At 45.6% G+C, this 12745-nt stretch overlaps 1 protein-coding gene across 1 annotated transcript in view; it reads left to right on the forward strand.

Annotated features, from left to right (window-relative positions):
• LOC115075650 (IgGFc-binding protein-like) overlaps positions 1–11742 on the forward strand; it is a 94985-nt gene extending 83243 nt beyond the window's left edge. The window contains exons 20-21 of the mRNA XM_029576224.1: positions 1920–2206; positions 11416–11742. Coding sequence (XP_029432084.1) covers positions 1920–2206; positions 11416–11425 — 297 coding nt within the window. The 3' untranslated portion in view covers positions 11426–11742. The remainder of the gene's footprint in view (positions 1–1919; positions 2207–11415) is intronic.
• The last annotated feature ends 1003 nt before the right edge of the window (positions 11743–12745 follow it).

Consider the following 12745-nt stretch of genomic DNA (forward strand, 5'->3'; position numbering starts at 1 on the left):
GGACTCTCTACCTGGGTTAACATCAAGCTAGGTTGAGAGAACACTGCACAAATCTCATCTTTGGGTGAGTTTCCTCACTCCGAGGGTCATCAAATCTTCACAAGAGAGCACTGTTCTGTTCGTATGTCTCACTTTGAATGTCAAAGTGGCCCCTAACCCCTACACTACTACCTAAACCTCACCTCGAGTTACTAGGTGGGCCACCCATAGAGATATAAATACCTATCTAGGTTGAAGGTATTATGGCTTCTCTCTCTCTCTCTCTCTCTCTTCACATATGTATTAGTGCAATAAACTGCCTATTACCATAAAACACACCCCTTTTTCTATCGCAGGCAATATTTAGTGCATTTTGATAAATCCAGGCCTAAGTTAGCCGATATTCCATGCTAATTAACTAACTTAGGGCCTGATTCATCAAGGCATTTTCCCATAGACACAGAATGGGAGAAACGCCTTAGTGAATTAGGCCCTTAGCCTCATATCAGTCCTAAAGTTATTTGAGTACGTTTGCCCAGATAACTTACCACTTAACTGGATATATTCAAAATGACTGGTTAGGTTATAAAGTTATCCGGGTACATGTAGCTGGATAACTTTAGGTGAGTATATATTCAACAGAATGTTTATCCCACTGAATAGCCTGAACAATTTATATGGCTAACTTTAGTCAGATAACTTGTCCACTCCCTGGGTTATTGAATATTGGCCTATGTTAATATGTAAATAGGCCAAAACATACTTTGAAGCAATCATAACAGTAAGAGGAACATACATTTCTGTTTCTACCACCAATAACTAGCTCTTGAACATAAAACAAAATAGTACAAACATGATTCTTAGTTATCTTAATGTTACCAAATGACCCCATATCACCTAGGACAGGTTCATCCAGTCCTGGTTTCACCCACTGCATGCAGAAAGATGTAACTGCACTTTTGAATATTATATATTTGCCAGGCCTCTTTGGGTCCATTTTCAGCTGCTGTGCAGCTTGACTAGTTAGCTGGATAAACATAAACATGGTCGTGTCCAGCTCTCTTAAAATTAGCCAGTTATGTATCACAAGCTAAATGTAGGACAGCCCTATGGCCTGACCAGAGTTAGCTACAGAAGTTAAGTGGCTAACTCCTTCTCGGACACCTCCTGCCCTCCCATGGAAGACTCACTTCTTATCTGTCTATATATATATATATATATCCTGGTAAGCCAATCAGATGGATGGTTATTATGTCTACACATCCATTCTTAATTCTGTTCTTGCACTTTTGACACCCATACCTGATTAGGTTTTAACAGTGTGGACACCTATTTCACCTTCTTCAAACCCCCACCACAGACAGCTTTCTTCACTGGACAGGCGAGAAAGACATCTCTTTTTTTATTTATATTCTAATTTTTGAAACTTCAAAGCAGATTACATTCAAATAATGAGGGCTCACAATCTAAGCTCAAACCAAAGGGTAAATTGACTTGCCCAAGGTCACAAGGAGTGGCAGTGGGAATTGAACCTTGGTTTCACTGATTTGTAGTCCACTGCTTTAACCACTTGACGACTCCTCCACTCTTTTTGAGTCTGCCTCAGTGTGTTTCTTTGGCAACCATCTTCCCTCTCTAGGTCTGACACACACAACTCCAATGGACAGGAGACTACCTCCTGAGCCACAGAGATGACCTAGATTTTATGTTTGTCTTCCACATATCCATGGTTGATGCTATTGTAGCATTTCAGACACCATTGTTGATTCTACTCTAAAGTTCTTGATAACCATTGTTGATTTTGTTCTTCTACATCCCTCTGTCCATTGATATTACTATCAACTAGAATAAGTTTGTCTCAGCTAACTCAAGCAAGCGACTAGATTTTAAAGGATTTATCAATTTCATCCCAGGTTAATGCACTAACTTACATGTTTCAGGTGAACGGACGTAAGGTTCAGCTTCCAGCCAAAGTATCGGACGCTGTGTCTATGAAGGTGGTGGAAAATGGGGTGATGATAGAACAATCCGACAAGGTGCAGGTGCTTTTCGGCATGAACGGGAAGGTGACAGTAACAGTGAGCAACACCCTGGCCAGTGCTATGTGTGGAGCCTGTGGAAACTTCAATGGTGACAGCTCTGATGACCTGAAGCTCAGCAACGGAAACAGTGGTGGCAACATCGCTCAGGTCATCAGCTCCTGGAAGGCTCCAGACTTAACCAGCTGGTGAGGACTTTCTTTTATGCTCCCATTTTCAGTTTCTACATATTCAAACACAAAGAGGATAAAATTCAGCAATGGGTTGACTTGCAGAGTTAGCCAGATAAACGTGTCTAGCTACATTTGGTGGGATATTCACTGTTGTATATACCTGGCTATCTTAAACATAGTCTGATATGTTTATCTGGCTAAATTTATGACTACTTTATGCTATCCAGCTAACTCTGAATATCAGCATCTGCTGGATAATATATCTGACTAACTTAACTCCAGAATTGCCCCTAGAATCCCTCTACATTATCTGGCAAAGTATTAGCTGGGTAATGACTTATCTGCCTAAGCGTTAGCCAGATAAGTGCCCAAAATGTTCAAAATCAGCATTTAGCCAGATAAATCACAAGTGGTCTAATTGCATTTGAATATGGACCCCTAAAGGCCCCTCCATGTTCTAAGCATTTTCCCCATAGACACAAAATAGGAGAAAACACTTAAAGGTGAATTAAAAACAAAACAAAACATAAAACAGATAACTTATCTGTCTAAAATTTGTTGAATAATTTCAGCAGGATAAATGCCCTGTTGAATATCCTTGAAAAGAGGTAAGCAGGTAATGTTTCCAAACTAATTTGAAAGCTAACCGGTTATGTTTGAATATTGCTAGTTAGGTTTTAAAGTTATCTGGGTGCACATGGCTGCCAGCTCTGTGGGTGCTGTGGGTGCTTGGTGAGCTATAGGTGAGCAGGGGACATTAATATAATGTCCCTTGCTCACTTATAGATTGGACATTGAAAATTAGCTGCTGCAGAGCTGCAGGAAAGAGCAGGAAGGAAGTGCTTTACCTGTTACTGATCCCGCCTCCCCCTGTGACCTATTGGCTGGCTGTGGAAGGTTTGACCAATGGGCTGCAGGAGTACCAGAGCGCGGCAGCAGCAGAGGACAAATAGGCTTCCTGCCTCTGGTCCGACCTGAGGTGCGGTGGAGATGAGAAGAGCTGCTGATAGTGGGACTGGAAAAGGGAAAGAGAGAATGTGAAAAGGACATAACTCTAAGGTGGGTGAGAGAGGGGGCAGAGAGAATGGCTGGGAAATGGGGAGAGGAGGCAGGAAATGCTGTTTGAGAGATGGGATGATTTATTTATTTATTTTTATTATTTATTTATTTATTTAAAAGTTTTTATATACCGCTCAATGGTTGTAAAAGGTGAAACTGGCTGGGAGAGAGAATACTGCTGTGACTGTCTGGGAGAGTGAGATAACTTGGACAATAGTGGCTTGGAAACAGGTAGAAAGTTTGTGCAATTTATTTACAGTGAAAACGAAGTGTAAAGCACAACAAATGATGCGGCTCACCTTAAAGTTCAGGTAACACAGAGACATCACACATTGGAGGTTTTCTCATATGGTGGTTTCCTCCCTGCTCCCCAGGGACTGTTTAACCCTTTAGGCCCTGAGTTCTTATACTCTGGTGAGAAGCTCCTCTTTTCACCCAGAATTCCTTGTGATCTGGATCTTAAGGAAGGCTGGGCAAGTCAGCTGTGCCTGATCCTTTAAGGTAGTATGAGGGAGTTTCCTATAGACTCCCTAACATATCCTCCCCCTCTGCTCAGCCTTGTTGTTCCTCTCTAGACAGGAAATTTGTATTGGCGTTTTCTTTGCTTGTTCTATGTCATATTTTATAGTTGAAGGACTGTAGGGCCAGGAGCCATCTTATCACCTCATATTGGACTCTTTGTTTCTAGGAGCAGTTGGTGGTCTGTAAACTGCCATCCCAGCACAAGGCTTCTAAGGTCCACTTGACTGCCAAGGCCTCTTCAATTGTTGAATTCCACCTCTTACAGGGCATCAGTTTCCAGTTAATGCATGCTACAGAATGCTCTTGGCCATCCTTCTCTTGGGCTAAGACTGCTTCCAAGCCTTCTATTGAGGCATTGGTCTGAGACTTGAAAATGTATCAGTACCTTTTTGGAGCATAGCACCACTTTCAGAGCCCAGAAGGCCTTGTCTGCTTTCACTGATCACTGAACCTTCTCTGGTTCTTTCTTTACTGATAGTTTTGTAAGAGGCTTTGCTTTCTCTGAGTAATTGGGGATAAACCTTCTGTAATACCCCATGAGGCTTAGGAATACTCTCTCTGTAGATGGACGTTGCCCTTCCCAGGTGTAGGGTTAGCCCTTAGTCCTGCATTCCTCAGACTAGTTAGCATGGCCTGGAATTGGCTCAGATGTGTCTTCCAATCTGGGCTGTTCACCATAATGTTATCCAAGTAGGCAGCAGTGAACCCTTGATGTGGGTGGAGGAAGCAGTCAACCTAGTGTTGAAACATTGCATGGCACCATGGTATCCAAAAGGGAGAACGTGACTTGGAAAAGTCCACCTGGCATTGAGAATGCAGTCTTCCCCTAAAACTCTGATGTGACCTGAGTAGATTCCAAATGCTCAATCAGTCCATCCACTCATGGCACTGGGAACAAGTTGAGGTTTGAGAGCTCAATGACCATTTTAAAGTCAATGCAAAATCTTATACTACCATATGACTTTGGCATCAACACTATGGGTGAGAACCAATCACTGTTGGACTCCTCTATAACTCCGAGCCAGAGCATCTTCTTCACTTCAATCTCAATGATATGTCACCTGGCCTCTGGAACCCGATAGGGTCATTGCTGCACAACAACTCCAGGAGGTGTAATGATGTCATGCTAAACTAGGTGAATACAATCTGGTAAGTTCAAGAAGATCTTCTTGTTTTGCTCCACCAGCTGATATAAGTCAGCTGTCTGAGCAGTGGGCAGATGCTCTCTGAAGAGAATCTGGGTTCGGTCCACTTCAGGTCCACCCTCTGGACCAAACTGTCCTTCGTATACCAGTCTGTAGAGATGTGAATCGTGTCCTCGATCGTCTTAACGATCGATTTCGGCTGGGAGGGGAGGGAATCGTATTGTTGCCGTTTGGGGGGGTAAAATATCGTGAAAAATCGTGAAAAATCGTAAAAAATCGAAAAAACGTAAAATCGCAAAACCGGCACATTAAAACCCCCTAAAACCCACCCCCGACTCTTTAAATTAAATCCCCCACCCTCCCGAACCCCCCCCCCCAAATGACTTAAATAACCTGCGGGTCCAGCGGCGGTCCGGAACGGCAGCGGTCCGGAACGGGCTCCTGCTACTGAATCTTGTTGGCTTCGGCCGGCGCCATTTTCCAAAATGGCGCCGAAAAATGGCGGCGGCCATAGACGAACACGATTGGACGGCAGGAGGTCCTTCCGGACCCCCGCTGGACTTTTGGCAAGTCTTGTGGGGGTCAGGAGGCCCCCCCCAAGCTGGCCAAAAGTTCCTGGAGGTCCAGCGGGGGTCAGGGAGCGATTTCCCGCCGCGAATCGTTTTCGTACGGAAAATGGCGCCGGCAGGAGATCGACTGCAGGAGGTCGTTCAGCGAGGCGCAGGAACCCTCGCTGAACGACCTCCTGCAGTCGATCTCCTGCCGGCGCCATTTTCCGTATGGAAAATGGCGCCGGCCATACGCGTATGGCCGGCGCCATTTTCCGTACGAAAACGATTCGCGGTGGGAAATCGCTCCCTGACCCCCGCTGGACCTCCAGGAACTTTTGGCCAGCTTGGGGGGGCCTCCTGACCCCCACAAGACTTGCCAAAAGTCCAGCGGGGGTCCGGAAGGACCTCCTGCCGTCCAATCGTGTTCGTCTATGGCCGCCGCCATTTTTCGGCGCCATTTTGGAAAATGGCGCCGGCCGAAGACAACAAGATTCAGTAGCAGGAGCCCATTCCGGACCGCTGCCGTTCCGGACCGCCGCTGGACCCGCAGGTTATTTAAGTCATTTGGGGGGGGGTTCGGGAGGGTGGGGGATTTAATTTAAAGGGTCGGGGGTGGGTTTTAGGGGGTTTTAGTGTGCCGGCTCACGATTCTAACGATTTATAACGATAAATCGTTAGAATCTCTATTGTATTGTGTTCCATAACGGTTTAAGACGATATTAAAATTATCGGACGATAATTTTAATCGTCCTAAAACGATTCACATCCCTACCAGTCTGCACTCCTGTGCAACCCACTTCATCAGGTGGTCTATGTAGAAGATTTTATTTTCTTTCATTTATCGGGCTGGGCGATTTTGTAATCCATGGACCATGTTTTCTCAAAAACTGTGTTCTCGATGCCAACAGACTAACAATTTGCTTTCCAAAGATGGAAGAACAAATACACTGTCCCCTGGTTGGAATTCTCTTTGAACCATGGAGTGATTATAACTTCAGGTTTGGGTAGCCAGAGCCTTCTCTAGGGATAGGCAGGCCACTTCCCCAACCTTTTTTAGGCAATCCTGCACTCGGAGAACGTAATCAACAAGGTTCTTCCCGGGATTCCCTTTATCCTCCCGTGAGCTATGTCCAAGATTCCTTGTCTCCTCCCATACAGTAACTCAAAAAAGGAGAACTCCATTGAGCTCTGTGATACTTCATGGATTGCACACAGGACTAAGGATAGCAATGCATCCCAGTTCTTGCCCTCTTCATTCAGAAATTTCCTCAACATTTGTTTCAACATCTGATTGAAGCTCTCGACAAGGCATCGGTCCATGGGTGATACACTGAGGTTTGCAGAGTTTTTACATTGAGCAAGTTGCAGAGTTGTTTCATCACCTTGGACACAAATGAGGTTCCCTAATCCATTAGGATCTCTTTGGGTAGCCCAAATCCTGAAAAAATCTCCATTAGGACAATCGCCACCATTGGGGTCTTCACATTCTATATCAATTCTGCCTCCAGATATCTTGTGGCATAGTCCAGAATGATGAGGATGTACTTATTTCTTTGATTAGATCTCTTTAATGACCCCACAAGTTTCATGCCCACCTATTCAAAAGGGGTATCGATTATGGGCATGGGTATGAGAGGTGTCACCCATACACTGGCAGGTTTGTGAGTTGGCATGTAGGGCAGGACTGGCAAAACAACTGGTCCAGTTTATATAGGCCCTGCCAATAGAACTGTGCCAATATTTATCAGATCTTTTCCTTCCCCAGGTGACCCCATAGAAGCTGGCTATGGGCTAGTTGCATGACTTTCTGGCAATATGGTTTGGGAGCTAGAAGTTGTTCTATCAATTACCCCTCCACACATCCCCTTATGACTCAGTAATGTAGGTCTCCTTTCATCACAAAATAAGGAGGAATAGGGCCTAGAATGTGCGCTCCAGGGATTAGCTTTCCATCCACCCTCTGTATATGCTCCTGGGCCCACTTAAATGACTCATCTTCCCTCTGGGCCTACCAGAAACTCCCCGGAACACCCGCCTTTTCCCACTCAAAGAGGTGAGATAAGACATTCTGGGTGGGTTGCTGTTCTTCCCCTGACTCCAACCCACCCTCTTCAGCTGTCTCTAAATTAGCAGCATAAATGCATTTTTCCTATTGTTGTTGCCTCCGGGACTTAGGGGTCTTAGAATCTTTATTATACAGATCTGGATCATCCAAGGGAAAGAGTTCTAGAAACTCCAATTCTTCATTGTTGTGACTGGATGAACCCGTTGCGAACTTTTTCCAGAGCCTCGTTTGGACAGCCCCTTCCTATCACCACAGGGTAGAGTAGCCAAAGAAGAATTCTCAACTCAATTTTGTATTGGCTGACTGGGGTCTTTAGTTGTACATGGCTTGTTGAATATGCCGTTGCTCCCTTTGGATGCATGCCAGGGTCACTATTCTGTCATAGTCGATCTGGACTTTATTTATTCATTTGTTTTATTTAACAGCTTTTCTATACTGACATTAGTAGGCACATCATATCGGTCTACATCAAACAATAGATGGAAAATACAATGAACAGGGAGCGGGGAAAGGGACAATAAGAAGCAAACGTGGTGCAACAATGGTGCTGCAATTATAGGAGGCAGAAGGGAAGAAAGAGAACTGGAGCGGTAACATGTTAACGTAATAACTTAGAGAGAGAGAGAGAGAGGTTAACGGTTAGGTGATGGTTATGTGACTTGCTTCATATGGTTAGGTGACTTGCTTCATATGAGCGGTTTCACATTCTCAGGGTCCACTAATGCCTGGGTCAGAACTTCATCTAGCTCAACTGTAATCACAATAGTAAACACTCCCTGGCTGGGGACATCCATGAAATTACAAAAGTGTGGGGCCATTGCATTAATATTCATTGGTTCGTCATCCCTTTGGTGACAGTCTTTGGCAAAATGGCCCCTTTCTCTACAGCTGAAACATGGCAGTACAACTGAGGTTTGCGTTGTGGTGTAAAGTCCAGCTGGGTCGCTGCTGCTGGTTGTCGGGGCCTCTGGTTCTTAGGACTCTATCATCCTCTACCCGGGTCAAGCAGGCCCAGCACTACTGGGTGTGCATACCATGCAATTGCATAGGGTGGTACACCTGGAAGGGCGGCAGAAAAGGCAGTCCGTGAGACAACCAGTGGACCTATCCCAACGGCAGCTGAGTAGAGGAAGAGGCCCATGAAGCCACCGGCAGATCTCATCCTATCGGAGACCCAGAAGTAGAGGAAGCCCATGAGGCTGCCGGTGGACCCCATCTCACCAGTGGCCTGGAAGAGGATAAGGTTGCTGGTGGACCACATCCCACTGGCGGCCAAAGAAAGAAGAAGGAGCCCATTCTCTTACTCCTTCTCTGTGCTGGCACACGCTGTTCAAAACACGTGCAGCTAGCACATTTTCTATGCTGATTTCATGATACATGAGATCAGCATAGAGGAAGTGCTTGGCTCACATGGTTTGATTAGTGCATGGGCCGGCACACGAGGCGGAGCAACAGAATGGCTCCTGGTGGCGTGTGTGTGTGTGTGTGTGTGTGTGTGTGTGTGTGTGTGTGTGTGTGTGTGAAAGAACGCATGAATGAATGAGGTCCTTACGGGGGTGTGGTATGTGAATGAGAGTCTGACCTCGGGGTGTGGTGTGTATGAATGGGAGTCTAACTCCTCAAGTAAACGTGCAGAACACAGACTCACCCTCACCAAACTCAGAATAAAGAGATTTTAAAACTTAGGCATGGGCGTAGATTCGTGCGCACAACCCAGCGCGCACGAATCTACGCCCAATTTTATAACATGCACGCGCAGCAACGCACATGTTATACAATCCGGGGTCGGCGCGCGCAAGGGGGTGCACACTTGTGCACCTTGCACGCGCCGAGCCCTAGGGGAGCCCCGGTGGCTTTCCCTGTTCCCTCCGAGACCGCTCCGAAATTGGAGTGGCCTCGGAGGGAACTTTCCTTCTGCCCCACCCACCTTCCCCTCCCTTCCCCTCCCTAACCCGCCCCCCCAGGCCTATCTAAACCCCCCTTACCTTTATTTGCGAAGTTGCGCCTGCCTCCAGGCAGGCGTAGGTTATGCGGTCAGTGATGGCCGGCCCGCGATTCCGGACACAGCGGCAAATGGCCGCTGTGCCTGGAGGCTCCAGCCCCGCCCACTTTTTCAAGCCCCGGGACATATGCGCGTCCTGGGGATTGCGCGTGTCGCCGAGCCTATGCAAAATAGGCTTGGTGCGCGCAGGAGGCTTTTAAAAGGGTTACGTGCATGTATTACGCGCGTGTAACCCTTTTAAAAGCCACCCCTAGACATTTTATGGGTTAAAACAGTCTTAAAAATTGACAGATATTACAGACAATATTTGGCCAAACAAAACAGTTAAAAATTAAGTTCTTTTCTTAATTTTCCATGATGAAGACCATATTGTGGCAGCACTAATCATTGCATTTCACATATTCTTAAAAGAATGAATGTCTGAATAAATATCTGTAGTGGGATTTAAGAATGGCAGTTTTTGCCTTGTAGTCTGTATCATAAAAAACACACTGACACTGATTACAGCTTATGTGAAAGTATGGAAAACTGTATTTTCCTGTGGTTATCCTATAAATTCTTATATTCAGTTAGATATGAAAGGTAAAAAGCAGTAGCAGTAGCAAAAGATATTTACAGGGACCCTTGCATCAGACATTCCCAGGTGCAAGACAGTGTCAGGAAATCAGAAACTCAGTACTGAAGATGGCTAATGGCACTCTCCTTACCGAATCTGAGCTTCATCCTGGCTCTCTCTGCTTTTATGCTATATTTTGGGCTTCCTGCCAAACTCTTCTGTGTGAAACTGAAGCTGTTTTGTTTCTAACCTAATCTTAGTTATGTAGAAGAATTCTGCTTCTAACTAGTTATTTAAGAAATGACCGTATAGCTGGTCTGTGAGTTATGAGTTCTCCGTTCTGCTGGCGACTTTGCAGCTTGCAGACTTCAAGTTAGAGGAAGGGAAGGCTATTGGGGAGGGCTGCCTCCTAGGGTTGTGCATTCGTTTCCTACGTATTGGTAAGCCGCAACGTATAGGGCCATATTCGTTGTATTTGTGGGGAAGTGAAATGTATCGCGATTCCACACAAATACAACAAATCTTCGCCAAATTATTTGGCCGTCTAAAGAAGTCAATTTAAACAAACCCCCCACGACTTACCAAAACTCCCTGGTGGTCCAGCGGGGGGTCCGGGAGCCATCTTCTGCACTCACGCCCTCGGCTGCCGGTATTCAAAATGGCGCCGATAGCCTTTGACCTTCTATGTCACAGGGGCTACCGGTGCCATTGGTCAGCCCCTGTCACATGATAGGAGCAATGGACGGCTTGCGCCATTTTGAATACAGAACATCTCTAAGACAGAAATGTATATTTCTGTCTTAGAGATGTTTAGTGTAAATCAGTTATGAATAGTTCTGTCAGTGGAAACTGAGCTGACCTAGCGCTTCCCACCAACACCGTTCCCTTCTCTCCACCCCCCCAAATGAAAAGAGAACGCAAAAGCAATAATTACTTATCCTGGCAAATCTTCTCTTGCTCCTTTGGACTTCCAGCTTTATCAGAACCAGCTCCAACTGGGCTGCCATGAGCCTTCATTTATAGCTGCCTCAAGGATTTCCCCCCTTTTATTCCTTCTCCCTACCAAGTAGCCCAAATATCACCTCAGCAGTCCTCTACCTGAGACCTGAGAGGCAGGGATGTGGCTGCCTCCAGACCCTGGCACAAGGGCAGCCTGAGCCAGTCCGTAGGGGTCACTATTATGCAACGGCCAGGACTCCACAGCATCCCCAGCCCTAGCAGCCCAGAACCGGGAATAGAACCCAGCATCTAATATGCCAGCACACAGCACTGCCACCGGGCCATGGAGGACTGAGTTTAACCTTCTCTTTCATTTCTCTTTCAGTGGCGTGTGAAGATTTGCCTTCTGAACCCTCTCCCTCTCCCTGGAGTTTCTGGACTTCTCCATCCACCTGCTTCTACATATTAGCAAACTCCATTAGAATTACGGGTGTTAAATGTTTCCAGACTTAGTTTACGGGTGCAGACTTCACTGTATCACAAACATTTCCACTGCACGTCGTGCACAGGATTCCCAGGATCTCCGCCATACAGCTTTGCGCAAATCAAATATTGCACTGTAAAATATTTGAAAAAATATTCAGAGTAAAGAAAAAAGTGTACAGATTTATTTGTATGACTGCAATACAATAAATTGTTTATTGGCAAAGAAGCTTCAAGGGCTGTTTGGATTCATTGCAGCAGCTGACACCGCACTGAGTCCTGCATCATCAGCAGGCACTGGTCAGACCGAAAGGCACCGCTGTGGATAAAACACATCCTGACCTTCACCTTCCATGTCCTCTCTTCAGTAACCGAATGCACAAGTAAGGGGGGGTCTCGTGGTCATCACTGCTCACATTTCTGGAAGGCCCTCTGCTTTCAGGGTTTCACTGTAGATATGATTTTAGAAGAGGCCCTTCAGCCCAGCTCAGAAAGTCAGGGCTGAGTGTGTAGCACTGAAACACAGTGGCATTCAACCGCAAGGAAATCATTTCTTTTTTTTGTAATCGAAAAGCTTTCTATACAATTTAAGGCTTAGTTAGAAGAGGAGATAGTTTTAAAAAGCCTTCTATTCCACTTCATTCAAATAAAATCATTCACGGCAGGTTGCAAGTTTAGTTTAAAACAGAGGGGTTGCTGGGTATTTAAAGGACTCAGGGCGCAAGTCCCTAAGCTCTGCCCCTGAGACTCATGGTCACTGCCTCTCTGTGATCCTGTAAAAGCACAGGACAGGAGAGTTACTGAGACCCTGCTGGCCTTAGAGGGAGAATTTAAGAAATCGGCACCAGTCTCACTAGAAGTTCTTATCACTTACTAAGGCCCTCCTCCTTGTTTCACAAAATAATTTAGCCCTCTACCACCATATAACAAAAAAGTAGTTTTACATAGAACATACAACAATTTAACACAGGAAATTACATTGTAATCATGGGACTCTTGGCAGATCCTAAACTTTTTCCTGAATCGGCCTACAAATGATGTAAGAGTACTGTCCATGAGCTTTGGAAAGCAGAGATCCCTTCCTCAGAAGTCCTGTCAGATGTCACTCATATCTGAAGAAGAGACCCTTGTGCTCTCAGTAGCTCCTGTATGACAGTGTCATACTTACTAGGGATGTGAATCGTTTTAGGACGATTAAAATTATCGTCCGATAATTTTAATATCGTCTTAAA

This window comes from Rhinatrema bivittatum, chromosome 14, assembly GCF_901001135.1.
Source record: "Rhinatrema bivittatum chromosome 14, aRhiBiv1.1, whole genome shotgun sequence".
Classification (NCBI taxonomy): Eukaryota; Metazoa; Chordata; class Amphibia; order Gymnophiona; family Rhinatrematidae; genus Rhinatrema; species Rhinatrema bivittatum.